This window comes from Syngnathus acus, chromosome 20, assembly GCF_901709675.1.
Source record: "Syngnathus acus chromosome 20, fSynAcu1.2, whole genome shotgun sequence".
In the NCBI taxonomy this organism is placed as follows: Eukaryota; Metazoa; Chordata; class Actinopteri; order Syngnathiformes; family Syngnathidae; genus Syngnathus; species Syngnathus acus.
The window spans coordinates 3,305,606-3,332,909 of NC_051104.1; the positions used below are offsets into that span (position 1 = coordinate 3,305,606).

At 46.7% G+C, this 27,304-nt stretch overlaps 3 protein-coding genes across 5 annotated transcripts in view; 2 read left to right on the top strand and 1 right to left on the bottom strand.

Annotated features, from left to right (window-relative positions):
- The first annotated feature begins 2,744 nt into the window (after positions 1-2,744).
- LOC119139221 (collagen alpha-1(XVIII) chain-like) lies at positions 2,745-19,776 on the top strand. Its single transcript, XM_037279727.1, has 44 exons — positions 2,745-2,830; positions 2,931-2,995; positions 9,198-9,445; positions 9,519-9,689; positions 9,816-9,947; positions 10,893-10,967; positions 11,266-11,349; positions 11,696-11,834; positions 11,916-11,965; positions 12,109-12,264; positions 12,352-12,378; positions 12,597-12,659; positions 12,730-12,804; positions 12,874-12,927; positions 13,008-13,124; positions 13,460-13,513; positions 13,612-13,647; positions 13,728-13,856; positions 13,928-13,978; positions 14,043-14,078; positions 14,190-14,234; positions 14,306-14,368; positions 14,577-14,612; positions 14,688-14,762; positions 14,838-14,903; positions 14,981-15,043; positions 15,590-15,676; positions 15,775-15,810; positions 15,893-15,946; positions 16,570-16,626; positions 16,701-16,760; positions 16,902-16,943; positions 17,044-17,071; positions 17,170-17,229; positions 17,333-17,352; positions 17,428-17,526; positions 17,612-17,762; positions 17,834-17,925; positions 17,991-18,119; positions 18,210-18,257; positions 18,338-18,400; positions 18,469-18,666; positions 18,795-18,910; positions 18,998-19,776. The coding sequence occupies exons 1-44, from the start codon at positions 2,820-2,822 to the stop codon at positions 19,197-19,199; spliced, it is 3,663 nt and encodes a 1,220-aa protein (XP_037135622.1). The 5' UTR covers positions 2,745-2,819; the 3' UTR covers positions 19,200-19,776.
- Positions 19,777-20,096: 320 nt separating this feature from the next.
- Positions 20,097-22,139, top strand: ggh (gamma-glutamyl hydrolase (conjugase, folylpolygammaglutamyl hydrolase)). Its single transcript, XM_037279731.1, has 9 exons — positions 20,097-20,320; positions 20,406-20,514; positions 20,582-20,632; positions 21,013-21,097; positions 21,164-21,302; positions 21,380-21,486; positions 21,546-21,636; positions 21,700-21,834; positions 21,899-22,139. Exons 1-9 carry the CDS (start codon positions 20,140-20,142, stop codon positions 22,015-22,017), a joined length of 1,017 nt encoding a protein of 338 aa, XP_037135626.1. The 5' UTR covers positions 20,097-20,139; the 3' UTR covers positions 22,018-22,139.
- A 3,918-nt stretch (positions 22,140-26,057) lies between these two features.
- The window catches only part of dpp6a (dipeptidyl-peptidase 6a), a 37,736-nt gene continuing 36,489 nt past the window's right edge, over positions 26,058-27,304 (bottom strand). For 2 of the 3 annotated variants that reach the window (XM_037279729.1, XM_037279730.1), the window contains exon 26: positions 26,427-27,180. In XM_037279729.1, the coding sequence (XP_037135624.1) occupies positions 27,031-27,180 (150 nt within the window). In that variant the 3' untranslated portion in view covers positions 26,427-27,030. Of the gene's footprint in view, positions 27,181-27,304 lie in introns of all 3 variants that reach the window. The other variant, XM_037279728.1, reaches the window with a different exon arrangement.

Sequence of the window (27,304 nt, forward strand, 5' to 3'; positions counted from 1 at the left end):
TTAGCATCTTTTCGCTAACTCGTTAGCCTGCCCAGTACTTCTTGTTGGTGACCGTACTTCGCGGATTTCACTTATCGCGGGTGGTTTTTGTAACCAATTATCCGCTATAAACGAGGGATTACTGTATATACGATATTTTTTTTAAATAAATAATCTGTGTGTGAATTGTCAGAGGCAGTAAAACAGCAACATTTGATATTGACTTAGTAATTGTCCCCTCCGTAAAATAATATTTTGGGGTCTTTTTTCTTCCTTTGTCCTTTTAATTGCGACCTACAAACTTCACATTATTTGTTTCCTTTTCCAGATGATCCCTTCACACATTTTCACAAATGACATTGCGTCACAGAAGCTAAGGAGGGATAACTGGACCAAAATATTTGGAGCGACCTCCTCACATGATCCATTCCAAATTCTTCAAATGAAACTGTAATTGTCCATCTTGACCACTTGATGGCGCAACCGCACCATCATTGTGCACAGGATTCAAATTATGGGCTCAGGTGTCAAGCTGTTTGTTTAAAATAGTTTGGCCGCGATAAAGACAAACGATAGGTTCCGTTTTTGCATTATAAAAGGTTAAAGCAGTGATTGTCAGCCGGAGGTTTGCAGCCCTCTAGTGGTCCGTGGTGGTATTGCAGGTGGTCCGCGAAATTGGAAATGGAAAATAATTCTAACATTTTTGAAAATATATGGATTTATTATTTAGACTTTATTTATTTTCTACCTAATTTTGTGTGACATTATTAGTTGCCATTTGAGGAAGCTCGTTCTTCAATTCCAAAAGTAACATTTTTGAAAATATATGGATTTATTATTTAGACTTGATTAATTTTCTAGGTAATATTGTGTGACATTATTAGTTGCCATTTGAGGAAGCTCGTTCTTCAATTCCAAAAGTAAGTAAAAAAGTTATAAAAAAAAAGATTGCAGGAAGGTTGTTTTTTTTTTTAATTGGGAAAGACATTGATTCATATCAGTTGAATTGCAAAGTGTGGCCTTGCACACAACTAACTCCAAGGCAAGGTTGAAGTTAGAATTTTTGATGCTGTGCGGGTAAAAAGAAACAGTCCAAGTAAGGCAAGAATAATTACACTAAGCAGAAAACTTTTTCCTATTTGATGAACTGAGCCCAGCGACTCCTGGTAGATGCGCAGAGTTCATTTTTTCCGTCTTCTTTTCCACTGGGATCCGCAGCCTGCCCAACTGTGGATGAATGAACAAAGTCTGGCTGCCTGGCTTACGCACCCCCCGCCACCCCCCCCGGCCCAAACACGGAGCCGCGGCAGTGTTCAATTGTCGTTTAGTTCAAGTTGCAAATGTCACTTTCGCATGCCATTTTCAAGCTCATCTTTTTGATTTGTGTCTTTGCATTCGGCTTTGAGGACGAATTTGGGGAATAGTTGCGCTTTCCTGGGCGATCGACTATTAAAAGCAGACGTGACCTTTCGGCTCGAGTTGCTGCCAGTCACTCTTAGCACAGATAGACAAAGATCCTAAGATCCCCCCCCCCCCATTCCATGCCCCCCCACTCTTTGGAAACTTTGGTATTCGTGCTTTTGTTTAATTGGTGTTTTGACGATGCAAGTATTTCAAGAAAGCTGACTTGTATGACAAAGAATCTTCTCAGACGTGGCAGAAATGTCCCCAAAAATGTCCACGGCGCAAGGTGCGAGCGCCTTATCGGCAAGACGGCCTCTCTCCTGGCGTCCCTCGCATGCCGGCGTGACGCCTTTTTATCAGTCCCTGGAACGCCGTCCGAGCGCATCTTTTATCTGCGTCTGTGTTTGTTCAAGGAAAATTCCAAGCGGCCCACCCCGAGAAACTCCCGAGGCCAGACGAGGTGGCGGTCGAAAGGACGATGACATCAGCTTCTTCCCATAGAAATTACAATTTTGTAGCATCATTAGCATTGTGCTAACCGATCGGTGCCGAAGATTGTTCCAGGCCGCGCAGAATCGTAAAGTTTGAAAATGGCAGCCACAGTCCCCCCTCCCCATCCCCAGGGACGAGCTCAGACGTGTGAGCAATTGTTCTTTGGGTGGCTTGCTGAGGGTTGCTTGCTCTCAAGTGCTTCAGCCGCTCAGGCCTTCTGCTTAAGTCAACAACTTAGGCGGGATTGGATTTCCAAATCCCGCCAGGAATGTTTCAAGATGGTGAAGCTCAATGTACTTACTTGGAGGAATCCAAATTGTCTCAAAATAAAATGTGCTCCTGAGGGCGGCTCGCTGTCCAACACCTCCTCCATCGCTCTTGATGATGCAGAAGCTTGATCAGCATCTTGAGCCTTCAGGGAACATCTCAAACCGGACAGCCCTGAATCCTGAACACTGGAAAGTCTTTGCCCAATAGTGAGCCAACACTTTTTTTTTCCTCCTGTAATTCAGTCTCCAGGATGAGCAGAATGATTTTGAAGAAGTTGTGTTTCATGTATATTTCAAGCCAGTTTGGAGATCATTCAATTGAAATCTATGGCTGTCAAGATGTTTCGAGGTCAAGGCCACACAGAAGAGACTTTTACTTCAAAGTGAAAGTGAGGAGGAGGAGGACTTCACCGCTGTGTGTTTTGGATGGGGGGGGGGGGGGCAGCATCGAGGAGGGACGGGATTAGAGGCCGGTGGTCCGGAATCAGGTTTCAAACTCCCCTTCCCGCCCATTTTTGGAGGAGCCAGTGCACTGAAGCTGCTTTGTTTGGGGCAGGAGGAGGCGGGGGAGGAGGAGAAGCCGGGCTTTTAAGCTCGGAGAGAACCCGCAGGAGTCAGAGTGGACTTCATCTCTCTCTCCAGAGCAGACTTGAGTGCTGATCGAAAGCTGTCAAGATGGACCCACGGTACGGCAAGCGAAAATCCAATTGAATCCGTAAAAATGAAATGAAAACAACTTTGGAGTGAACTTTGAATGTGATTTTGTGTATTGGTTGACTTTTGCAGGATTCCTCCCTGGTGTATTGGATTATTTCTGGTGCTGAGGTTCTCGGCAGCTCAGCAGCTGGACGGTGAGTGTCTTCTAGTTTACGTTACCATGACGATGATGGGATTGTGGCAGACTGCAGGTTGAAGCTCGGACAAATTGAGCAAACCTGAAGTGGCTTTTTGGAAGCATCACCAAAAGTTGACATTTGGTCACAAATCAGAGATGGAGCACGAGATTAGTTTTAGTCTTGAGTGCAGTCAAGGTTGGTCACTTTTAGAAGGCCTAAAAAGTTCTGGGGCTGCTCTAAACAAATGTAAACACAACGTTGGCCGGATCAGCTGCTGTCAACCCATTTGGCTTAGTCAGCATTTTTCCTAAACAGAACCCCCAGCGTGTAGCTGCATGGCCACCTTGTCTTCATTTGTGTTTATTTTTGAGACTCTGTTGAGATGCAAAGTTTGTGTGAGACGCTCATACGGAGCAACTTGTTAATGACGACGCCGAGTGTGTGTTGGATAAGATCAGCTTTGAATGTGCTCTGATTGCACGACCTCCCGTGGGACTAAACACGCTGCAATTAGTTGATGGGAAGGCGGAGGCCCACTTAAGTCCCGGTGAATTTTATCAGTTTTGTTGCCACGGTTACATCGTAGCTCAGACGCTTGATTAGGTACACTAATGTGAGATCTGGACGTGGGAATAGACTGGCATATTTGAGAGATTTACTTGCGGTGTGATGTTCCTTATATTTTGACCCTCTGAGCGCGACGCCGGGTCGGCCGGGTCGGCGCCGGCCGTCCGAGCGGCCGCGCGTTTATCTGGAGACGCTATCAGCGTGTGACAAAAGCTGCATTGTGCTCGTCGGTTACATCCAGCGTAGGAATTGGGGGACCTTCTTTAAAAAGAGCGGACCCCCTCAAGACAGAGCAGGATTGTTTGGCGTCACCTGGCCGGGTAAAATAACTCGCTCATAAAACTCATTTTAGCAGGAAGGAAATTCAAGTTGACACTTTATACTTTGTAACTAAAACCAAGGTGCTAATCCAGCCAGCTACTCATCAAATGTGGCCAACCCGGATACAATTTGTTGGCAAATTTTCTGATTGAGTCCAGTGAAATTTTTTTTTTTTTTAAAGAGTCATTTTTTGAAGGATTTAGTGTTTCTGGAAGCTATTAGCGATTTGGAGGCAAATGAGCGCGCATAATTACAACTTGGCTGTATGCTGGTGTTGTTGCCCAATCAAAAAATGTCCTCTCATCCGTAGTAGCTCATCGTCGTCATTCTTTCCAAAAGCTGCGTCCTGTCAGGATCTTGTCCAAACACCGGCTACGCTTTGATGGCAGCCATGATCAGGTCCACACGAATTAATGAGATCATGGTATGAAAAAATGAGTAAACACAAAAAAGACGAGAAAAATACAGGGCTCTTGATAATGGGAGAGGTCAGCCATGTGAAGTTTTAGCGGGGGTGGTCTTCAGAGGCTCAATAAAGAGCTCAGGCCCTCTCGAGCTGAGGTCAATAAAGACGGGAAGAGTTGTTCAAACGTCACGTTCCACTTGCCACCAAACTGTCAAAGGTGCCTCCTTTTGAGCTCATTCAGAAGTTGGCCTCCACATTTTGTTTTGTGCATGAACATCAAAGTGTGTTTTGAAAAGGAAACGTTTAAAAGCCCCCACGCAGGAACTGACGGCGGCGTGCTATCTAAATGGCAGCCCGCAAATCAAAACAGGAATGGCTAAATTTACTCATGACCAAACGACTTTGGGGTCAAATGTGAGGACAAGCGCAGGATGTGGCGGCATCACGTCACACCTGGCTTGAGGTATTTTTTTTTTTTTTTGCTGGCTCATTTATCATGTGGATGGCACAAAGTTGACTGCGTTGTTGCTAGCTTTTAGCATGTTAGCTCACATATCTCAAAAGCCTGGGAAAGGATGACTGAATTGCATTTATTTGAACAATTCCAGCTTTTACGGCATTAAGTGACAAAGTTTGAGAGGCAGCATGCAGATTTTATCATTTGGACGGAACAAAGTTGACTGCGCTGTTGCTAGCTTTTAGCATGTTAGCTCACATGTCTCTAAAGCCTGGGAAAGGATGGCTGAATGGCGTATATATTTGAGCAAGTCCAGCTTTTACCGCATTACGTGACAAACTAATGCAGATTTTATCATTTTGGACGGCACAAAGTTGACTGTGCTGTTGCTAGCTTTTAGCATGTTAGCTCACATGTCTCTAAAGCCTGGGAAAGGATGACTGAATGGCGTATATATTTGAGCAAGTCCAGCTTTTACGGCACTAAGTGGCAACGTTTGAGAGGCAGCATGCAGATGTTATGAAAAATCGGGAAAGTCTGCTTGAATGATTCTCGCCGGTCAAGCTTTAGGATACAGATGGTTTGGGAAACATCTCTGTGATGCTGTTAGCTTTTAGCGGAACGTCCCGACCCAACGCAATGTTTGTTGACGGGGGAGCCAGCGCCTGGCATCCCGGTTGTCTGGAGCTCGCATGGAAAGAGTGGCTCAGAGCGGAAAATAGAGACATGCCGAAAACAAGCAGGTACTGTTCTGGTGTCATAGCACAAGTAGTGAGAGAGGGATGACTTCAGCATCCTCTAAATCACTTTTTTTACAAGATCATGATAGCACTGCTGGAATGAGTCAATGTTTGTAACCCTGAGCAACCATGACATCCAACCAAAGAAACATTTCAAATATGATTTTTGAGGTCATTACACAAACTGCTGCTCCAAGTGTTATGTTGTCTTGTTCTTGTTTTGTTTACTCAGCTGGGCTGCAGTTTAAAACCCGAGGTTTGCTCCGATCGTTGTCTGGTAAACGTGAACAATTGGCTTCCCGTCTTACAAGGTTGCTTCAATTAAGTCAAGTTTACGCTCCGCCAGCCAAACTTGATAAGCCTAGCTCTTCTATTTCCAAATATTTTGAATCGGAAATTCGCAACCCGTGGCAGAGTGCGAGATGAGGACCGGAGACGAAGCTCTTGAGATGTTTGCCTCTTGTATTATTTCACATGACAAGTTGACGAAATAGATTTGCGCAAGGACCGCCGCTCGTTAAAAGCGGCAGACAGGTCGTAAAACATCAAACATCTTTGAAACGCAAACAAGGCAAGAAGGCACTTTTGGTGTCCCAGCATCAAATTGTTTGCTGGGGACAACCCAGAAACGATCATCTCGCAAATCATTGGAAGACGGCTCATCGAAACGGAAAGCACAAGATAAGCAGCCAAACAAGGCCAAAAAGCGAGTTCTTGCTTGTGGCTGACAGACACGTGACTTGCTCCGTTTTAGGAAAGCGAGGAGCGAGGGAGGCTGCCACTTCCAAATGTGGAGAGCTTTTGCAAAGGCCAACTGTCAAACCGGCTTGGAGCATTGAGTGCTAACCCTAGCGCTAACACTTTTTGCAAATTTGCAACAATAAGCTCATCTGCCACTCTTTGTGAGATGTTTAGAGTGAAGCCTTTGGAACTGAAACTTCTCTAAGTGTGTCTTTGTGAAGTTTGATTTTGTGTCCGCCCTTTGATTGATTGATTAGGGAGCAAGAATTTCTTGCCTGCTTTTGGTGATGATGCTTGTGAATTTGCTGAGGGAGAGATTCTGTTTTATAGACTTTGCTTTGGACACATTTGGAAGCACAAGTTCGCAGAATCAAGATTCATCCGGACCCAAGTAATTACCTACGGAACTTTGAATTGGACATGAGTCGACATTGCACTTTGTATTCGCTTCCCGTAATTGCTGTGCGGGCCCGCCTCAGAATGTCTTCCAAGGTTTTCAGGCTGAGCGGGACTCTCTGGGAGTCGACTTGACTGAGTGAGCCAGAGCAGATGGTATCACTCAGGAGCGCCCCCCCCCCCCCCTTCTCCCCCCCGCCTTCCCCTCTTCTCCCTTTCCATCACCCCCCTAGTAGGAACAGTTTGATACAGTTCCACAAGTATCTCAAATGTGATGAGCACAAACATGGCAGACTCCAAAGCTTTGGCGTCCGTCACCGAGTGGCTTAGAGAGAAAGGGGGGCGGGGCCAACTTTGTGTCTGCAGGGGTTGTTTTATGCTGACTAAGATAAAAGCTCGCTGCAGATATTTGAGTCACACCTCGGCACATTTGCAGGAGTTCAATGTCGTCTTTTTGGGTGCTCCAAATCACATCTCAGTCTGGTTCGGGTTGTTTCCTCGCAAAAACCTAATTGGCTCAACTATTTGACATTTGTTTCTTCAAGGCTGCCATCTGGGGACAGGCCGCCAATAAAAGTGTAGTCCCGATCTTGCTTAAAATGAACTTTGGACCAAATGCAAGAATGTGCCACGCACTCTGACGCGAGCCCCTCCTCTGCTTCTTTACCTGTCTCGCAGAAGGCCTTCATTGTGCTCAGCTCCCATGTTTTGTCCACAGGGACACACATTTATGGCTTTGTTTAGCCGCCACCTTTTTATGGCTCAATCTTGATCTTCATTTGGGATCCATCCAAGCAGCTCTCATTTGCCATTGCGGGTTGAAGGGCTCGTTTGGCGGCCCGTGATCCTGAACGCGACATAGCAAAGAAACGGAACTCTTCCATCTCCCGTTGCAAATGTTTTTGATACAAATGACCAGCAATGGCCTCCCGTGGAATTTCCCTCCAAACATTTGGTGTTGAAGATCAGCCAACGAGGTCATCGGGCTCCGTTTTCTTTTCTTTTTCTCATTATTGGTTCCCAATGCTAAATGAAGTCAGCTTCAACTCAACTCGGTTGACTCAAAACATGAGCAACGCGTCACAGTTGGCAGCGACCTTTTGTTGTGTGCGTTGCAAGTTGCACTAGGATCATCTGAGCACTCTGCTTGTGTGTGTGGTGTGTGTGTGTTCTGCCCCCTCTCTAATGAATTCGCTTAAATTTGTTTTGTTAATAGCAAACAAATGTTGAAGTGATCTCACAGCATGCAGCCGCCATCAAGCATCGGCCTGAATGACCACATGACAAGTGTGCATGTCTTCATTCTGCGCCTGCTTCTCATCAACGTTGCCAGTGCTTTCGAATGCTGGAAATATTTTTTTAATTCTTTTTTTATCTATCTGACCAGAACCACAATTTTAACTTTGTCAATGGCTGACCTGGCCATGGCACTCAGCAGTTCCTTGACAAGTTGGATGGGAACATTAGACATGCCTTTGTGTGTGTCCAGCTGTTTAGTCAGGACATTAAGCGATCACGTCACGGAGCGAGCTGCGGGAATGTTCTCCCGAGAACCTCGCCAGGAACCGGCTGCATCCCCTCGCTCATCATCCGGCCCTGCGGGGTGGGCACAGTCATGGGTGACACGGAATCAACTTTAATTAAGGAAATTCCGATGGATGGCACGGCAGGAAAGTGGATTGGAAGAACAGATGAGGAAACGATTCTGACACATGTGAGCAGCCATTTTCAGCAGCATGCTGAAAATCTAGAAGAACGTGTCATCAGGTAAGAGGATTTGGAAGCCCTGCTCAGGCCGCCTTGCTCGTAATTAGTCAGCAGTCAAGTGGAACAGGAAGCGCGTCAAACGGCGAGCTGAGTCAGCTGCTTTCTGCCTCCAAATGTCAAATGTATTTCTTTTGCCTTTCGTCACAAAAAGGCCTCGACAAATATTGGCGACATCCTCTGATCTAGGCGAGGAAAAACTCAAAGCCCAATATGGTTGAATCAAAAGCCAATCATAATGTGAGGCTTGCGGTCCAATTAGAAAACATGGCAGAAGTGTGCCACCGGGGGGCGTCACTAACCCGCAGTGAATCTGATTTACAGGAGCCGCCTTTGTGCTGTATTAGCGTAGCCTTAATGCCTTCCAGATGTGCAATGACAAGCTGACACTGGGGGGCGCTATATTAGAGGGTGGCTGCTGTGGAAAGCCAGCTGTGTGTGCGTGCACGAGCTGTCTTCTGGCCCGTCTTTGTTTATTATCCTATTAAAGGTGCACAGAAGGAGGCAGCGGGTTTTCCACGAGGATGGATAAATGGTATTTCTCGTGCATGTTGTCAGACTCCTGGCTGTTGTAGAAAGACAGATGACAACTTTCCGGCGAGCAAAGCACAAATACATTTTGAAAAACAATATCCACCTGAAAGCACAAGACATAATAGAACACTCTGTGGACCTTTCATTAGGTACGCAGCCCGGATCCAACCCTTCGTTTCTCAAACATGTTGCCAAGAGAGCTGATGTTAGCACATTGCTTTGTTGTTAGCATTAGCATGCCTCGGGTGTGGAAAGGCCTCGTGTCTGAGCAGTGTCGTGTCTCGTCCCCAGATGGAGGCTCTCGGGACAATCTGGATCTGACCGAGTTCATCGGCTTCCCTCTCCCGGAGTCGGTCTCCTTCGTGACGGGCTTCCAGGGCTACCCCGCCTATAGCTTTGGACCCGACGCCAACGTTGCCCGTGTCACCAAGTCGGTCTTGCCGGACCCCTTCTACTACGACTTTGCCATCACCGTCATTGCCAAGCCCACCACACGGCAGGGCGGCGTCCTCTTTGCCGTCACAGATGCGGCCCAAAAGGTGCAGTCCTCGTTTCTACGGTGCCGTCGGTCAACCGCCCCGGGTAAATTGAGCCCCCAACAACTTCCCCCAGGTGGTCCAATTGGCCGTGGCGCTCTCTGACGTGGAGGATGGTTCCCAGAGGGTGCTCTTCTACTACGCTGACCCCACCACCGGAGGCGAGATCCGGGAAGCGGCCTCCTTCAAGATGGCCGACCTGACGGGAAGGTGGGCCAGGTTCACCTTGACGGTCGAGGGGGCCGAGGTGGGTGTGCTCAAAAGTTCGTCGTAATTCCTACAAGCGGCACGGTGCCGGTCAAATGGCAAAGCTTGAATGGAGATCATCCTAAATTGTCTATTTTCCTCTTTGCTCTCATCTTTGTTGCCTCAGGTGAGTCTCTACATGGACTGCGAGGAGTACCGTCACGTGGCCTTCCATAGGAGCCCTCAGCCCCTGACCTTTGAGGCCAGCTCAGGGGTCTTTGTGGGCAGCGCGGGGGCCTCGGGCCTGCCCCACTTTGTGGTGAGTTCCCCGGCGACGTAGCATCCTTTAGTGATGGCCGCACGAAAAGCACGGGCTTTCCAGCTCCGGCCCCTAAACTGGCATTCATGAATTGACTTCAAGGCGCATAGCCCACCTTTTGTGAGGTTCATCAAGTTCCTTAGAATTACAGAACATGCTCTTAATCTCTTCCAGGAAATGTAAACTTAAAAAAAAAAAGGCCAACCATCATTACGCTTGTGTGGTCAAGTAGGTTGGTCCACCTTGTGGCTTCTGTCAGGACCTCAGATGTTCTCAGATGTTCGCAGATGTTGGATGTTCTCAGTGGCCCTTTATATTGGCAGATGTTACACTTGGTGCTCTTTGGAGTATCTGGCACAACATTACACGCAGTACAGGAATAGTACACACACAGCAAGGCGTGGAGAAACCCACGTTTGTGTGCGTGTGCATGCACGATTGAAAGGCCGTTCATCGAGAAGACTTGCAGGCTGACGTCGCCCAGAAACAGTGCAAATGTTTTCTCGCCTAGTCTTCATCTTATCTTCCACGCCCCCCTTCCGCCACCCCCGGCTCCTTTTTGTTGGGTTCCAGCTGTTTGCGCTGGTGACTAACAAGTCTGATAAATAGGCCACACAATGTTGCGTCATAACGTTTTGTCTCTCATGCCCCGTCAAGAAAAAGCGCCATCCTAATGACAAACAACAAAGTACAGCTGTCCCCACCCCGAAAAAAGTATAATTTATATTGTTGCAAGCCTATAGTAAATTCTGCAAATTTTTTCGTTTAATTTAGTTATTATTTGTATACCGCTAGAGGGAGCCCGCGTACCACTACTCTTAAAAAGTGTATTGTGGAATTCATGATTACATCATATCATACATATTAAAAAAAAAAAAAATTAAAACAAGGCAGACTGATGGAGTGCTCCACGACACGTCATCATCTTTCTTCCTTTGCCTCCAGGGTTCCATCCAGCAGCTGCTGCTCAAGTCTGATCCCACGGCCCGCGACGACCACTGCGAGGAGGACGACCCTGACGTAAGAAAAGCGCTCACGCATATGGAAACAAGCGCGCGAGCGCCCTCTATCGGCCAAGATGTACATTGCAGGAATATTCCGCGATAGCCTAACCAAATAAATAATAAATTAAAAAAATAAATCCGGATTCAAAATGCTTGCTGATTATTTTTCTTTTTTGTATCAGATAAAATTACCAAAAAAGTAAAGAACATGATTTGAAAAACTGGTTAGCATCGTATTCAGCAAATTTTTCTAAAATAAATAAAAAAATATTTTTACAAAGCAAACAACTCTCCTCCATATTTTGAATGGTCAGGTGTCTGGAAGCGGTGACGACACTTACGAGGACATGGAGAGAAAAGAAGTCAAGAAAGTTTTCGAAGAGAAGAAGTACACAAAGGTAAATGCAATACACACACCCGCCTTTATAATGAACCCTAATTTAATATTTATCCTGTATTTCACACTATATATCTTCAATGTCCTTTTATAAAATGGCAACAACTGAACTTGTTTTAGCTTCTGGAGTTTGTCGGATTAGGAATATTCAGGATGGACAGTAAAAATCCAGCCTTTGGTGTTTTGCACTAAAGAGCGCCACCTACTGGCATGTGTAAGGGACGTCCTTTATAACGATGATGATGTTGTTGCCATGGTGGCAGTCCGATCTAGATGGAGGATATAACAAGCATTGCATTGCCATTGTGCAGGATTCATAAAGGTTTTCTGTTATGTCATTTTATTAGGAAGGGGTGCAGCCCAGGTACAGTAGCCCGGTCCAAGCCCCACCCACCGAGTTGCCTCCCAGCTACGACGACGATGATGAAATTGGAGACGACTTGGAAGAGGCTTCCGGGCAAGGAATACAGACCATCACCCCTGCGGGTAAAGAAAGAAAAAATGGCATTTATTATTCATATTGATATTGGGTGGACAATCTTTTCATGTTTGGACGTTTGCTCTTAGCGACGGTGCGACTCGGCCTTTCACCAAAAGCAGCCTCCAAGTCCAATCCCGTAAGTCCACACGAATGCTTTTAGACTTGGTGAAGCAGCATGAGGCTCACTGCCTGACGTTTCACTTGCTCCTATCACAGAAACATCGACGATAAATGCACAAGAGTCGTTGAGTTATCTACACATGCGTTTATTCTGTCCAGGTGTCTGCGGGACTGAAAGGCGAGAGAGGTGAGCCGGGCCCGCAAGGCCCCGCCGGCCCACCGGGACAAGACTCAGAACTTGCAGGCGAGCCCGGACCCCGCGGTCCGCCGGGACCTCAGGGCCCTCCTGGAACTGAAGGCAAAGACGGACCACATGTATGTTTTGCTCACGCCTATTTCCACATAAAGCGTCATCTGAAGTGAAAATAACATTTCAGTTTTGTCCTGATTTTTGTCTCACAGGGAGCAAAAGGAGAAAATGGCACTCCAGTAAGGCAATCACGTCATAGACTACATCACATCAAACCCTAGAACAAGGCAGAGTCTAACGCAGAGTAAAAGAACAAAGAATACAAATTGTGCTCAAGACAAAATGGATAAACAGGAAAACAGCAGTGGCCCCAAAACTGAGCCCTGTGGAACACCATCTGACATGTTAAAAGGGTTCCACGATTTGTGTGTTTATGTTTCATGACTGCTTATTTTAGGGAGCCAATGGCCTTCCAGGATTCCCGGGCCTTCGAGGAGAGCCTGGATCCAAAGGCGAAAAGGTACAATGATGAGAATTTTCACAAAGTGCAAATTGAAAAGAAATATGAATCATGTTGTAATCGACTTCAGGGTGATACTGGAGTCGGACAGCCAGGCCTTCCAGGACCTCCCGGACCTCCGGGCCGCTTCTCCTCCAAGTTGCTGGTAATACATTGTTGTTTGTAATGTTAACATTTAGTTGTCGAATCATTTTGACGCCATTGCGTTTGTCAGGAGGGCTCGGCTTCGGACTTGGACGAATCTGACGCCGATATGGAGATCATTCGAGTGAGAACGAGGCCGGCCGGCGCAAGCAATGATGTCATCACTTTGTTGATGAGTGAAGCATTAATCGTTTCTTCTGTCAGGGACCCCCCGGCCCTCCGGGACCCCGAGGCCCCCCCGGGGCCCCATCTGAAGAAGTCATACCTGGACCACCCGGGCTTCCTGGGAAAGACGGAGAAAAGGGCCAAGCTGGACTTCCTGTAAGCACAATCGTTTCCAATAGCAGGTCCTCTTAAATGGTCTCGAAAAAATCTGTTTCCATGGTTACCTGTTTCACATACCGGATAAAGGAGAGGGAGATGCAACAAAGCAAAGGCACTATTGAAACTGCAAACTAATGCAAGTCAAATGTAGAATTCAAAACCTTATCATCGCCTCCCCCTGCTGGCTGTGATGTGGCACTGCTCCATTTGCCCCTAACGGCCACTGATCGGCTTTCACCATAGACTAAATATTGACGGCCTAAAAAAAACAAATAATAATTCCAATCATAAATTTAAAAGTGTGTTAAAAATCAACCAAATGTCTTTTTCAGGGAGTTGATGGACACAAAGGAGAACAAGGACCTGCTGGAGACAAGGGAGACATGGTGAAGAAAAAATCATTGTATTGATTTCATTTTGTGTGTGTTGTTGTTGTTCAAATGTTAAACATTGCAATCCAACTTGCTTGATTGAATTCAAACAGGGAGAACCTGGAGTAGAAGGCCAACCAGGACCAAAGGTATCATTCACACTTCTTGATTTCTTGTACATGTTGATATAGTACCAAAGAATATGGTGCCTGTTCCTGCCTTCGTCCAGGGAGAGCAGGGCCCTCAGGGCTTGCCCGGACTTCAGGGGCCCGAGGGTCCAGAGGGCAGGGTCGGGTCCCAGGGTCCAGCAGGTCCCCCCGGACCACCCGGCCCCGCCGCCAAAGCATTTACCATTGAGGTACGTGGAATGGAACACTGCAGGGTGCGCTCCGCCAATGCGATACTGACAACACACTCGGATACTTTCAGGATCTGCAAGGTTCACCGTTGCTCAGCGGTCCTGCTTCGGAACTGTTTCGGGTAGGACTCCACGTGGGGTTTTGTCAAAATGGGATGAATATTTATTTGGCTGCATTTTCAACAGGGTCTTCCGGGGACTCCTGGACTTCGAGGACCTAAGGTAACGAGCACTCCCTGACGCCATTTTTAATACCTTCCATTTGGAGTGAAGTTGTACTCTGAGTCTGGCCAGCCATTACTTGCGCTCAACGTCATTTCGTTTGCCTCATAGGGTGAAGAAGGCCCCCATGGTCCTGCCGGAGAGCCAGGTCTTAAGGTCTGTGTCCGGATGTGGACTGTTTGCCGGTCAGTTCAGCATCATGTGTTCTACATGTGTGACTCGTGCAGGGGGAGCCCGGTGCTGTCGGTCCACCCGGCTCAGCAGGACCGGAGGGAGCCAAAGGTTCTGAGGTCAGTGAATGTGCCACGACAACAACGAAATGTTGCGTGACTCAGAAAAAGGATGTCCGCTGCCACGTGATTCTTCGGGCATCTGTCTCACAAGTGGCTAACGGCACCATGACGGGGAAGTGGCCGCCACCATTGTGTCATTAGCAGGCTGCTACAGAGAGACTGCCAGGAACGGGCAGGCAATTAATTATGTTTGTGTTGCATTCAGGGTCTTAAGGGAGACGCCGGCGCTCTGGGACCAAAGGTAAAAAAAACAACTGACTTTGCTATTGTTTTCACTTCCTGACCCGCTCGCTCACATCTTCACGCCGGTCCTCAGGGCGAGCCAGGACGCGATGGCCTCACACTACCCGGCCCTCCTGGACCTCCGGGACCCGTCTTCAGCCTCAGCGAAGTAAGTCGCGACCACGTTGGATCACTTAAGTCTGGAAACTTTGTTCTTCACGCCTCCTCTCCTCCTCTTCCTCAGCTCCTACTCAACGACACGGACGGCCTCTTCAACCTCTCTGGGATTTTCGAGGCTCACGGATTGGTTGTGAGTGTGACAAAAACTGGATCTGTTGCAGTTCAGTGAAGGAACATGTAGTGACGGTCTCTCCTCACTATCCAAAGCGACAACAAGGCCCCAAGGGAGACGCCGGTGCGCAAGGTGTTGATGGATTTCCAGGACTCAAGGTAAGTGTGCGCGCACACACAGATTGGGCCGCAACTGAAACCAAACCACGTCTAGAAAAGGACCTTTGGAGTTTCAAGGTGTTCTGCAAAAGAGTGAACAAAAAAACACAATGACAACGTTTTTTTTGTTTTGTTTTTAATTTGCATGAAAAGTTCAATTTTGGCAAGACCTCAGTGGTACTTTACATACTTTTACATCATATACTGTTTGTACGTAAAGTATTTTTTAAAATAGATATGGTTTTAACACTTGAAGAAATGTCATTCTTCTGTAAGAATACTTTTTTCTTGGCTTGGTTCCCTTTCATGTAGTACAATTGATTCTTTTCGGTGTAGCCTGGTAAGTCCAATTGCAATTCATCTTATATCCACACGATGGCGGCAGAGCATAAGAAACAGCTTGCCTGCTCTTTTTGTGAGCTCAGCCATTGCAGCCTTGGAATAGAATAGAACTGAGTGAAAAATGCTTCTGAGCTTGATAAGAAAAAAAAACAACAACATGTTAGCATTCGTGTGCTCATGGCTGGCCTTTTCTCGTATGCGCAGGGGGAGAAAGGCGAGCCAGCGATGATCATATCTGAGAATGGCTCCACCTATGACCTGTCTGCTCTAAAGGGGGACAAAGGATACAAGGTACGCACTTTGGAAACTTCTATAATACAGCCATGAGGAATAAATAAATAAATAGATAAATAAATAAATAAATAAATATTCTCTGCGATTGTTTGCAGGGTGATGTCGGTGCAAGCGGACCTCCCGGACAAATCGTGAGTCTTGGAATACAAATGGATGAGTGAGGATGATGCGTTCAAGGACTGCGGGAGCTGACCATGTTTTATTCCCAAACAGGGACAGATGGGAATGCCAGGACCAAAAGGGGACTTTGGTTTCCCCGGAAGACCCGTAAGCACTTGAAATCACTTGTCGTGATATGATACCAACAAATAGAACTGGCTTTATGTATTTATTGGGATTAAGACCAAGAACTGGTCGGGATTTATAAACACGAGTCAATGTTTACAAGAGCTTGGTGCCGATGCTGTACAGCACAGGTGTGAAACTCAAGGCCCGGGGCCAGATACGGCCGCCACATAATTTTATGTGGCCCGCGAAGACAAATTGTGCATCAAATCCGTGTGTCATTACTAGAATTGCAAATTGTCTTCACTTTTAATAATATATATTTTTTAAATATTTGACCAGTTTTTACTCGTCTGATTTGAAAACGAGTTGTTTGTCAGTTTGTTTTGTAGCTTTTACTGTATATAATATGAGGTGCTCATACATTTATTTGGGTTGACAGTCATAATGGCCCTCCGAAAGAAGCTATGACTACAATGCGGCCCGCCAAAAAAATGAGTTTGACACCCCTGCTGTACAGCGTCGGGTCACATCTTTAGGGACGGGAACAGTTTTTTAACGGGATGTTCAGTGACAAGCAAGATGGCTACAAATGCTGTAACACTGTGCGACCGGGAAGGCCGTTTTTTGATGCTGACCTCAATGAGCGGCGTATTTGTGTGTAGGGCCGTGTTGGGATGACGGGACCCAAAGGAGAGAAAGGAGAATCTGTCGGCAAACCCGTGAGTGGCTGCCTCACAACTTGTTGAAAAAGTGAAGCAAGTGTTGTTTTTCTTGACTGGGACCTCATCCGCAGGGACTCCCGGGCCCTCCCGGACGCCCCGGCCGCCCTGGAATGTTCCGATGCTACAACGGAGTAAGAAATCAATACAAAACAATCATTAAGTCCTGATTTGTTTTTTATCCGGGAATACCTTCCAGATGAAATTCTTAAGTGAAAATTATTTTTGCGAAACCAAACGTGACAATGAGTGTTCCTCTCTGCTGCCTTTTTCAGAGCGTGTTTCCCGTCCCCGGCAGACCCTTCTGCAAAACACCGGCAAGTCACATTCCTACATGAGAGCAGAATGTCTCACTTCTGCCAACCAATTAGCCTTATCATGAGTTTGGAATTACTGACAGCTGTGTTTAATCCCCAGCTCAATCCCGACGGGAGCGCTACGATGGGTAAGTGGGCCGCTCGTTTCCCATCACTGATGGCATGTTTCGAAAGGCTTGTCGCCAATGACGGGACTTTTCAAAACAATCTTGTTTATGCTGCCAAGGTGACCATGGGAAAGGACAAAAGGGAGAACGAGGCCTTCCCGGCATTCCGGCGCCACCTAGTGAGTTAAAACCTCCAAAGTTGTCACCTTCATTTAAACTCTTGTGCAAGTGTCCAAAGACATGCATTTATTATTTCTAAAATTTTTTTCCTTCACACTTCAGACACATTCAAAGGACGCTTGGTAAGTTCCAAAGACATAATCATGATCTTTCCTGTTCAATGCCCAAAGGCAATGAGACTTTTGTACGTGTGTTAGGCAGTGAAAGGCGAGCCGGGCCTCGATGGAGAAAGAGGAGAAAAGGGCGAGGCGGGGTTGCCCGGGAAACCGGGTGCTCCAGGGAAACAAGGGCCAGTGGTGAGAGCTGTTGCCGTGGCGACGCAACCGCGCAATGTTCAAATGGGGTGACTCGGGCTGTGACGTCTATTTGCGAACCCTCCAGGGACCCAAAGGTGAGTCTGTGCTCGGACCACAAGGCCCCCGCGGGGAGCCGGGAACTCCGGGTTCCCCGGGCTACGGCAGACCCGGTCCGGCAGGGCCCCCCGGACCACCGGGGCAGACGGGAAGCTGGTCGCTGGGCTTTGGCAAAAAAGGTGTGTGGATTGTGTTCTTAATTTGTGTCCAACAGTAAGCAACTCTGAATGACTTTTTATGTGTTGTTCAGACGTGCGTATCCCCGGACCACCAGGACCACCCGGGCCCCCTGGACCCGCCGGATACCCCGGCGCACGTGGGCCCTTCGGAGGTTCTGCCGCGGTACGTCGGACTGACGCAAATCCTGGCTGGATCGGATTGTCTTCATGAAGCTGCACATTTTGCAGGTGACGACGTTTTCCTCGGTTGACTCCATGATGCAGAAGACGGCCAGGGAAGCAGAGGGCATGCTGGCCTACGTCGTGTCCGCAGGGCGCCTCTTCCTCAAGGTGCCCGAGGGCTGGAAGGAGATACAGGTGCGTGCATTTCAATTGGCAAAAAACGGGCAAAAGATCTCTCGGTGCAGAAGAGTAAATGTTTTTTTTTGCATTTCATACCCCCCCCAGCTTGGCAGCCTGCTGCGCCCCTCCAGTAGCATCCTCCCACAAGACGAGGTGCGTGTATATACCAACATGAGTTGATGACTAAGGTACATTTTCAACGCTGGCGTATTCACGTTTTGGTTTCCGTTTAGCCTCGCGCTGCCCAGCAAATATCCAGCAGCACAATCGAGCGAGTGCGCTCCATCGACAACAGGGTGAGTGAGGGGCACTTGTGTTTTCCGAGTCCATCTATCGCCATGAACTCACCGCGTTCTTTGTTCAGCTCAACTTGGTGGCTCTGAACCAGCCGCACACGGGCGACATGTCGGGCCTGGACACGGCCGACCGGTTGTGCTACGAGCAAGCCAAGGCCATGGGCCTGCCCCCCAACTACCGCGCCTTCGTCTCCTCCAGCAAGCAGGACCTGGTCCACGTGGTCTCCCCCGGCTTCAGGGACACTCTGCCCATCACCAACCTCAGGGTGAGTCGCCCCCTATTAATTGGCATAAAATGGGTAATGGTCTGGAAGACTCTCAGTTCTAAACTTGACTTAAAATGACGGGAGCGAAACAGAGTCAGCCCACCGGAATGATTTCTGCCTCCTCACAGGGAGACGTGCTCTTCAGGAACTGGAGGGCCATCTTCAACGGTGAAGGAGGAGCCTTTGATACCAGGATACCCATTTATTCTTTTGACGGACGCAACGTGTTAGCCGATCCTTTCTGGTCAGTGAACAATACAGAGAAAAGAATAGCTCAAAAGTAGATTTGGTATCAAATTAAATGTGGCTTGTTTTCTAACTGCGGCGTCAGGCCCGAGAAGAACATCTGGCACGGCTCTAGCCAACGAGGTCTGCGTGCGGTGGACAAGCACTGCGAGACGTGGCGCACCGACCACATGTCGGTGGCGGGCCAGTCGTCCGGCCTGACCTCGGGCCTGCTGCTGGGCCAGCAGACGCGCAGCTGCTCCAACGACTACGTGGTCCTCTGCGTGGAGACCCACAAGAACCCCTGAGAGGAATCGGAATCCCCCCTCGTCCGTTTGGCACATAAAATACGAAGCATTGATGGGGCCACTTTTTCCTTTTTTTTTTTTCTTTCCCAACTCTGGCTAGAGTTTAGGTTGCTGCAACTCTTGCCCACCCGAGAGACTTTTTTTTTTTAATGCTCCCCAAATAACCAGCCATTGTCCAATCCAAGGGAAGTAAACGACAGCTCTTAGGGGCTGTTTGGTTTTGTTTACACGTTGATACATTTGATGCACTGTACTTCATTTCTTTGCTTGAGCTTTCATTTGTGGTGTTGGCTCAGCACCGGGCTATTTAATTTAAATCCATTATTTATATGTCATAGCACATAAACATGAAATCAGAAAATGAAATCGAAGAATGTAATTTATCATTTGTTGTTTGTTGTGTTTTTATACTTTTGTTTTCTTGCTAATGGAGAAGAGTTGGGATGCTTATTTGAAAGGGTTGCAAGACTTCCATATGTCTTGCGACATATTTTCATGCCGAAAGAAAAAAGTAGAAAAGAAATTCAGGTGTTGGTTGGTGCTTTGATAAAAAGAATAAAGTTTTCTCCTTTCAAAACGTCTGCCTGTGTCTTTTTTGACAGCACAAAAAATCGCCTTTCAATCGTGCAAACATTGTGTCGGTGTCTCTTTCGCGGTAATCAATAGAATCAAATTTGGATTGTCTTAATGTTATCTTTGATAATTAATGGAATTAATTACAAGAAGTGAACATTACAAGGAGCGAAGTAATAATAAAAGAAAAATCTTCTCGCTGTTGAGCTTTTTTTTTTTTAGGTTTACTTTGAAATAGCAGAAGTGGCTGGAGACGCACTTCCGGGCTGACACAAGCCGCAAATCCTAAGATTGACAACCTGGATCCCCTATCCAAAGGTTACAACTCCCATTTATCGATTTTCACGTCGCTCCCGAATTATTTCTGATGACTGTTATTGACAAGTTGTTGGCCAAGCGAGGCTGCCACACGCTCGAATCGTCTCTGTCCTCCTATTTTTCGCTTCGAAACATGTTTGTGCTCACGTGTTGCGTTTCTTTGCTTGTTTTGCTTTGCCTGCCGGCGCTTGACTCGACGCAAGTTGGAAGCAACGACAAGCCCATAATAGGTCAACTTCCTCTATTTCCAAGTTTGTCTTCTTCTGAGCTGACTTGTTTATTTTTTGGTTAACGTGTGTTCATTCTCTTTCAAAGGCATACTAGCGCAGGATCTGTCCAAGCCTCCAGAAAATAAGACTTCTTACATCGCTGCCTCCTATGTCAAGTTCCTGGAGGCGGCAGGAGCCCGAGTGGTCCCCATCAGGTTCGGCTCCACATCATTTCCATCAACTCGTTGTCGTGGCGGTGCATTGGAGCTTCTCTTTTTGCAGGATCAATCAGACTGATAAAGAGTACAGGAGACTCTTCGACTCCATGAATGGGTACGTACGGTTTGCTAGTTGTGTTTTTTTCAAATTCAGTCACAGCAATAAAGCCATGAACTTGTGAACATTGCTGCTTCTGGCACATCTATGGTGATTGACAGAAAACATGTGACTCTGCCATCATTGACCCTTTTCCAAAGTCCATGAATGTGTGTGCAAGTCTGTAAATCTAGCACGTGACTCACACAAGCAGAGGGGCAAAATTTTAAACCCCGCTGCTTCAGTGCAGAAGATAAAGTCCTGCAGTATATTTATGGCTCTGTGGCCAGGCGTTCCAAACATCTCAAGTGATCAAATCCATTTGGCGTTTGCATTTTCTCACAAGTTGGTCAGTTTGGGACATTCTCATGGTTGTGAATTCTCGCCGCTCGTTGCAGCGTGCTTTTCCCAGGAGGCGGGGCCAGCATAGTCTCATCAGGCTACCAGAGGAGTGCCAAGATCTTCTACGAGATGAGCCTGGAGGTAGGCACGTGGTTGCGCAACAAACGCCCGCTCTTGTGAGTGAGACAGAGGATGTGTGCGGCACAGGCCAAGCAGAGGGGTGACCTCTTCCCCATCTGGGGAACGTGCCTGGGCCTGGAGCAGCTCCTCCTCTTGACCAACGGCGTCTCGCTCCTGACGCGCACAAACACCAGCGACGTGTCCTTGCCGCTCGACTTCACCAAAGGTGTGCTCTTCGCCACCCGCTTGGCACCTTTATCTCAACGTGGTCATAGATTAGGGTTACCCTAACCTTACTCCCAGAGGCCAAAGGCAGCAGAATGTTCCGAGACTTCCCCGCTGAGCTCATGGATGCGTTGGCCTTGGAACCGCTTACGGAGAACTCGCACCAATGGAGTTTGCCCATGGAGGTATGACCATCGCGCTGCGACGTTGCTGCTCTTTTGCCAACTTGTTGTTTTTCATGCAGGCGTTCAACAGAAGCAACACTCTGACCTCTTTCTACAAAGTCCTCTCCACCAACACAGACGGAAAAATCGAGTTTCTGTCCACGATGGAAGGTACACGGAATGAGCCGCCCACTCCTTGCGCTTTTCCTGACGGACGGCCCGTGTGCTCCGCAGCGTTCGACTACCCCATTTACGGCACGCAGTGGCACCCGGAGAAAAACGCCTTTGAGTGGAGGAAGCCGTATGTAGAGCACACGCCCTTGGGAGTGCGCCTCACCTTCTACATGGCAGAGTTTTTTGTGGGCGAAGGTAAGAAAGCGGCCTGTGGGCTCTTGCCTCGCTGAAGGTGCGCTTGTTTTGTTTGCGCTCACAGCCAGGAAGAACTTGCACCGATTTGCCGCAAAGGACGAGGAGAGTCAAGCGCTCATCTACAACTTCAGTCCCGTGAGAGCCAGCGCAGAGAGCGTCTTTGAGCAAATCTACTATTTCTGACACGCCCTCACAGTTCACCTCCCGCCTCACGATAGACTTCATGTATAGTAAGGCATACTATGTATAATAAGGATATCCTATGAAATCACGTTTACACAAAATAAAACTCGTGAACTCTGAAATTTATATTCTTATTTACTATTATTTTTTTAATGATTTTGTCCTTTTGTTTCCATGTTTTTCTCATATCGTGCAGCACTTTGGAGACTTGTCTGTTTTAAATGTGCTTTGTGGATTAAAATTTGGACCTTTGCCTCTGATTCGTGATTAGTGTTCATCACTATATCTTCTTTGCAAGAACCACACTGGAGACAGTTTGCAATTGCAAACACACGCACACACACACACTGATTTATTTTTTTATAAATCAAATAATCAAAAATCATGGTCAAAGCTTCACGGAAAGTGAAAAGTGCCACACCCACCCTTACCCCCACTTTCTGATTGGCTGTTTGATCTGTGATGTCACTTGGACACTCCATTAGGTACACTGCCATTTTCAAGTGTACCTAATAACAGGCCACTTTATTAGGGAAATATCATGGTCAAAGGTCACAGGTGTCAAGCTCTAGTCCTCGGGGCCGCATTCCAACATGTTTTCCAAGATTCCCTCGTTAAGTGCACCTGCGTGAAAAGTTTTAGCTCCTGCAGAACGTGAAATGAGCTAAATGTTTTCACGCAGGTGTGTTTAACGAGGGTAACTTGGAAAACATATTGGAACGCAGCCCCGAGGACTCGAGCTTGACACCTGTGACCTTTGACCATGATATTTCCCTAATAAAGTGGCCTGTTATTAGGTACACTTGAAAATGGCAGTGTACCTAATGGAGTGTCCGTGTGATTACCTCGTTAAGTGCACCTGTGTGAAAAGTTTTAGCTACCGAGAACGTGAAAATGAGCTAAATCTTTTCACGCAGGTGTGTTTAACGAGGGTAACTTGGAATGCATATTGGAACGCGGCCCCGAGGACTCGAGCTTGACACCTGTGACCTTTGACCATAATATTTCCCTAATAAAGTGGCCTGTTATTAGGTACACTTGAAAATGACGGTGTATCTAATGGAGTGTCCGTGTGAGTCCCTCGTTAAGTGCACCTGCGTGAAAAGTTTTAGCTCCTGCAGAACGTGAAATGAGCTAAATCTTTTCACGCAGGTGTGTTTAACGAGGCTAACTTGGAAAACATATTGGAACGCGGCCCCGAGGACTAGCGCTTGACAACTGTGACCTTTGACCATGATCTTTCCCTTATAAAGTGGCCTGTTATTAGGTACACTTGAAAATGGCGGTGTACCTAATGGAGTGTCCGTGTGATTACCTCGTTAAGTGCACCTGCGTGAAAAGTTTTAGCTCCTGCAGAACGTGAAATGAGCTAAATCTTTTCACGCAGGTGTGTTTAACGAGGGTAACTGTGAAAACATATTGGAACGCGGCCCCGAGGACTAGAGCTTGACACCTGTGACCTTTGACCATGATATTTCCCTAATAAAGTGGCCTGTTATTAGGTACACTTGAAAATGGCGGTGTACCTAATGGAGTGTCCGTGTGATTACCTCGTTAAGTGCACCTGCGTGAAAAGTTTTAGCTCCTGCAGAACGTGAAATGAGCTAAATCTTTTCACGCAGGTGTGTTTAACGAGGGTAACTGTGAAAACATATTGGAACGCGGCCCCGAGGACTAGAGCTTGACACCTGTGACCTTTGACCATGATATTTCCCTAATAAAGTGGCCTGTTATTAGGTACACTTGAAAATGGCGGTGTACCTAATGGAGTGTCCGTGTGAGTCCCTCGTTAAGTGCACCTGCGTGAAAAGTTTTAGCTACCGAGAACGTGAAAATGAGCTAAATGTTTTCACGCAGGTGTGTTTAACGAGGGTAACTGTGAAAACATATTGGAACGCGGCCCAGAGGACTCGCGCTTGACACCTGTGACCTTTGACCATGATATTTCCCTAATAGTGGCCTGTTATTAGGTACACTTGAAAATGGCAGTGTACCTAATGGAGTGTCCGTGTGATTACCTCGTTAAGTGCACCTGCGTGAAAAGTTTTAGCTACCGAGAACGTGAAAATGAGCTAAATGTTTTCACGCAGGTGTGTTTAACGAGGGTAACTTGGAATGCATATTGGAACGCGGCCCCGAGGACTAGAGCTTGACACCTGTGACCTTTGACCATGATATTTCCCTAATAAAGTGGCCTGTTATTAGGTACACTTGAAAATGGCGGTGTACCTAATGGAGTGTCCGTGTGAGTCCCTCGTTAAGTACACCTGCGTGAAAAGTTTTAGCTCCTGCAGAACGTGAAATGAGCTAAATCTTTTCACGCAGGTGTGTTTAACGAGGGTAACTGTGAAAACATATTGGAACGCGGCCCCGAGGACTAGCGCTTGACACCTGTGACCTTTGACCATGATATTTCCCTAATAAAGTGGCCTGTTATTAGGTACACTTGAAAATGGCAGTGTACCTAATGGAGTGTCCGTGTGATTACCTCGTTAAGTGCACCTGCGTGAAAAGTTTTAGCTACCGAGAACGTGAAAATGAGCTAAATGTTTTCACGCAGGTGTGTTTAACGAGGGTAACTTGGAATGCATATTGGAACGCGGCCACGAGGACTAGAGCTTGATACCTGTGACCTTTGACCATGATATTTCCCTAATAAAGTGGCCTGTTATTAGGTACACTCGAAAAGGGCGGTGTACCTAATGGAGTGTCCGTGTGATTACCTCGTTAAGTGCACCTGCGTGAAAAGTTTTAGCTACCGAGAACGTGAAAATGAGCTAAATGTTTTCACGCAGGTGTGTTTAACGAGCCTAACTTGGAAAACATATTGGAACGCGGCCCCTCAAGGACTGGAGGTCGACACCCCTGGTTTAAGTGAAAAGTGCCACACCCGCCCTCACCCCCACTTTCTGATTGGGTGTTTGATCTGTGATGTCACTTGGACACTCCATTAGGTACACCGCCATTTTCAAGTGTACCTACTAACAGGCCACTTTATTAGGGAAATATCATGGCCAAAGCTGAACTGAAAGTGAAAAGTGCCACACCCGCCCTCACCCCCACCTCCTGATTGGCTGGTTGATCTGTGACGTCACTCGGACACTCTATTAGGTACACCACCATTTTCAGTCGTACCTAATAACTTTATGCATTTTTTTGTACGTGTCAAGAATGTGTATTTGACTACTTGCTCTTTATTTTGGGGGACACCAATATTACACAACGTAAAACACATGTACATATTGTCATATAAAGCAGTTTTCATGCCCAAAAAAATAAAAACAAGGAATAAAACACCAGACAAGTTTGAACAGGTTTTAATGTTTATTAAAATAATAATAATAATAATAATAAAAGTACATTTCAAACCAGCAATCTAATGTGAAATTGCAGTAGATATATTGGATAACAATATTTAGGCGTTATTAACGCAACACGTTCACTGACTGATCCGTTGATGCACGGGAAGGCAGTTCACCCATTATCTCGTTCGCGAACGGGAAAGTCAGGATTCGTTCCCACTGATCCGTTCTCGCGATGAACTGGAAATGCAAATCACTCACTGACTCGTTCACTCACAGATCCGTTCAGTTGGCGAACGGAAAATGCAATTCACGACTCGTTCGTAAACAGGAAGTGACGTCATTTTCTTCGTTTTGTTTTACGGCGTGGTGGCACCAGCTTCAATGCGCATTACTGACACCTACTGGTTGAAGTCATGAACTGTAAAAGTTAAGGAAGTTATTCGTTCACTGAAAAGATTCGTTCTTTTCGTTCACTCACTAGATACTAGTGGAGCATTTTGGATAACTAAGCAAGAATGTTTCCACATGTGGAAACTTTCAACAACCGAATGTGGAAAGTTTCCACGAGTCAAGGAAAGGTAGAAGTTTTTAACAAAGTTAATGATTCTAGTCAACATTCCAATACAATCATACGATCAAAATCATTTGTCAACCCTAACATACAACCGTTTTATTTTGGTGGCCATGAGACTGCATTGTGTCATCAACCACAAACACATTTAACGATGAAGCCAATTGATTAAAAAGGTGTTTATTGAATCTGAATATTGATCTGCTTATTTCCATTTTCCATAGTTGCATTGACATACTTATAAAATATGGTCTTTCTTTGAGTAACATTTATATGGCAGAGAGGCTCATCTCACAACGTGGAAATAGAATTAATGGTTTCCGTGAAGGAACATTCAAGATGTCAAACAGACAGTGCGGCAATATTATTACTATGTAATGAAAGAAAAGAAGCAGGTGGAAAGAAAATTACGCTCGTGAATTTAACTTGCCTTGACCTTTGTTTACTAACTCTGTACAGTACACGTTAGCCTTGTGCTCATGTAGCCCATATTCACTGACACAGTTGAGAAAAAAACAACTAAAAAAGCTCTCCAATTATCAAAACAATCATTCCAGAAATATCACCAGTAGCATTTTAAGGATTCAAGATAGCTTTATGAAGTGCGCTTGCTCATGAATGCATTGTGACGTAAATGTCTTTGTGACAAACTAAGGCAGTATGGTGACAAAAGTGAGGAAATGTCATATTCCCCAACCATTTCACAATTACACGGTGGAAACATTTTATCTTGTGTGCTATTTTACAAACATCGTGAACAATCGACAACAAAAGAAAAATTAGAGAACACAGTGCAACAAGTTCATCACAACTTTAGAAAATTGCCACCCAAGTCCCATAAAATGCAGTTTCATCACTTCAATATAATACAAGATTTCACGCGTCCCCTTCTGCGAGCGTCAAGTCCACGTGTGAGCTCGTCCATCGGAATATTCCGGAGTGTGTCTCTGGGAACAGTTTGGGCTTCCGCGGACAAAGTGACCAAGTTGAGAGATGGAGGTGATCCTCGACTGCTTCGGAGGCAGTCTCAAGTCCGGCGCGAGGTCCACGTAGATGCGTAAAACCCAGGACTCGTCGTTTTTTAGGGGCGTGCAAGGAGCGAGGGGGGCGGCGGTCCGGGTGCGGTCCGGGCTAACCCTAACCCTCGTCTTCGTCGTCGTCGTCCGGCTCGTCGTCCAAAACGTGCTCGGGTAGTCTGAAGCACTCCTCGAAGAAGTTGACCAGCGATTGGCTGAGGTGCTGCCGAGTGGCCTCGTTGCGGATGAAGTGGCCCTCGTCCGGGTAGATCTGAGGAGAACATATTGGAAAAATATGGATATTTGTCAGGGTTCGGGGACTAGCCGTAATTCACAATGAACAGAACAAGTCGCTTTGCTGTTTATTTAAAAAGCAAAATGTTCTCTTCCTGTTA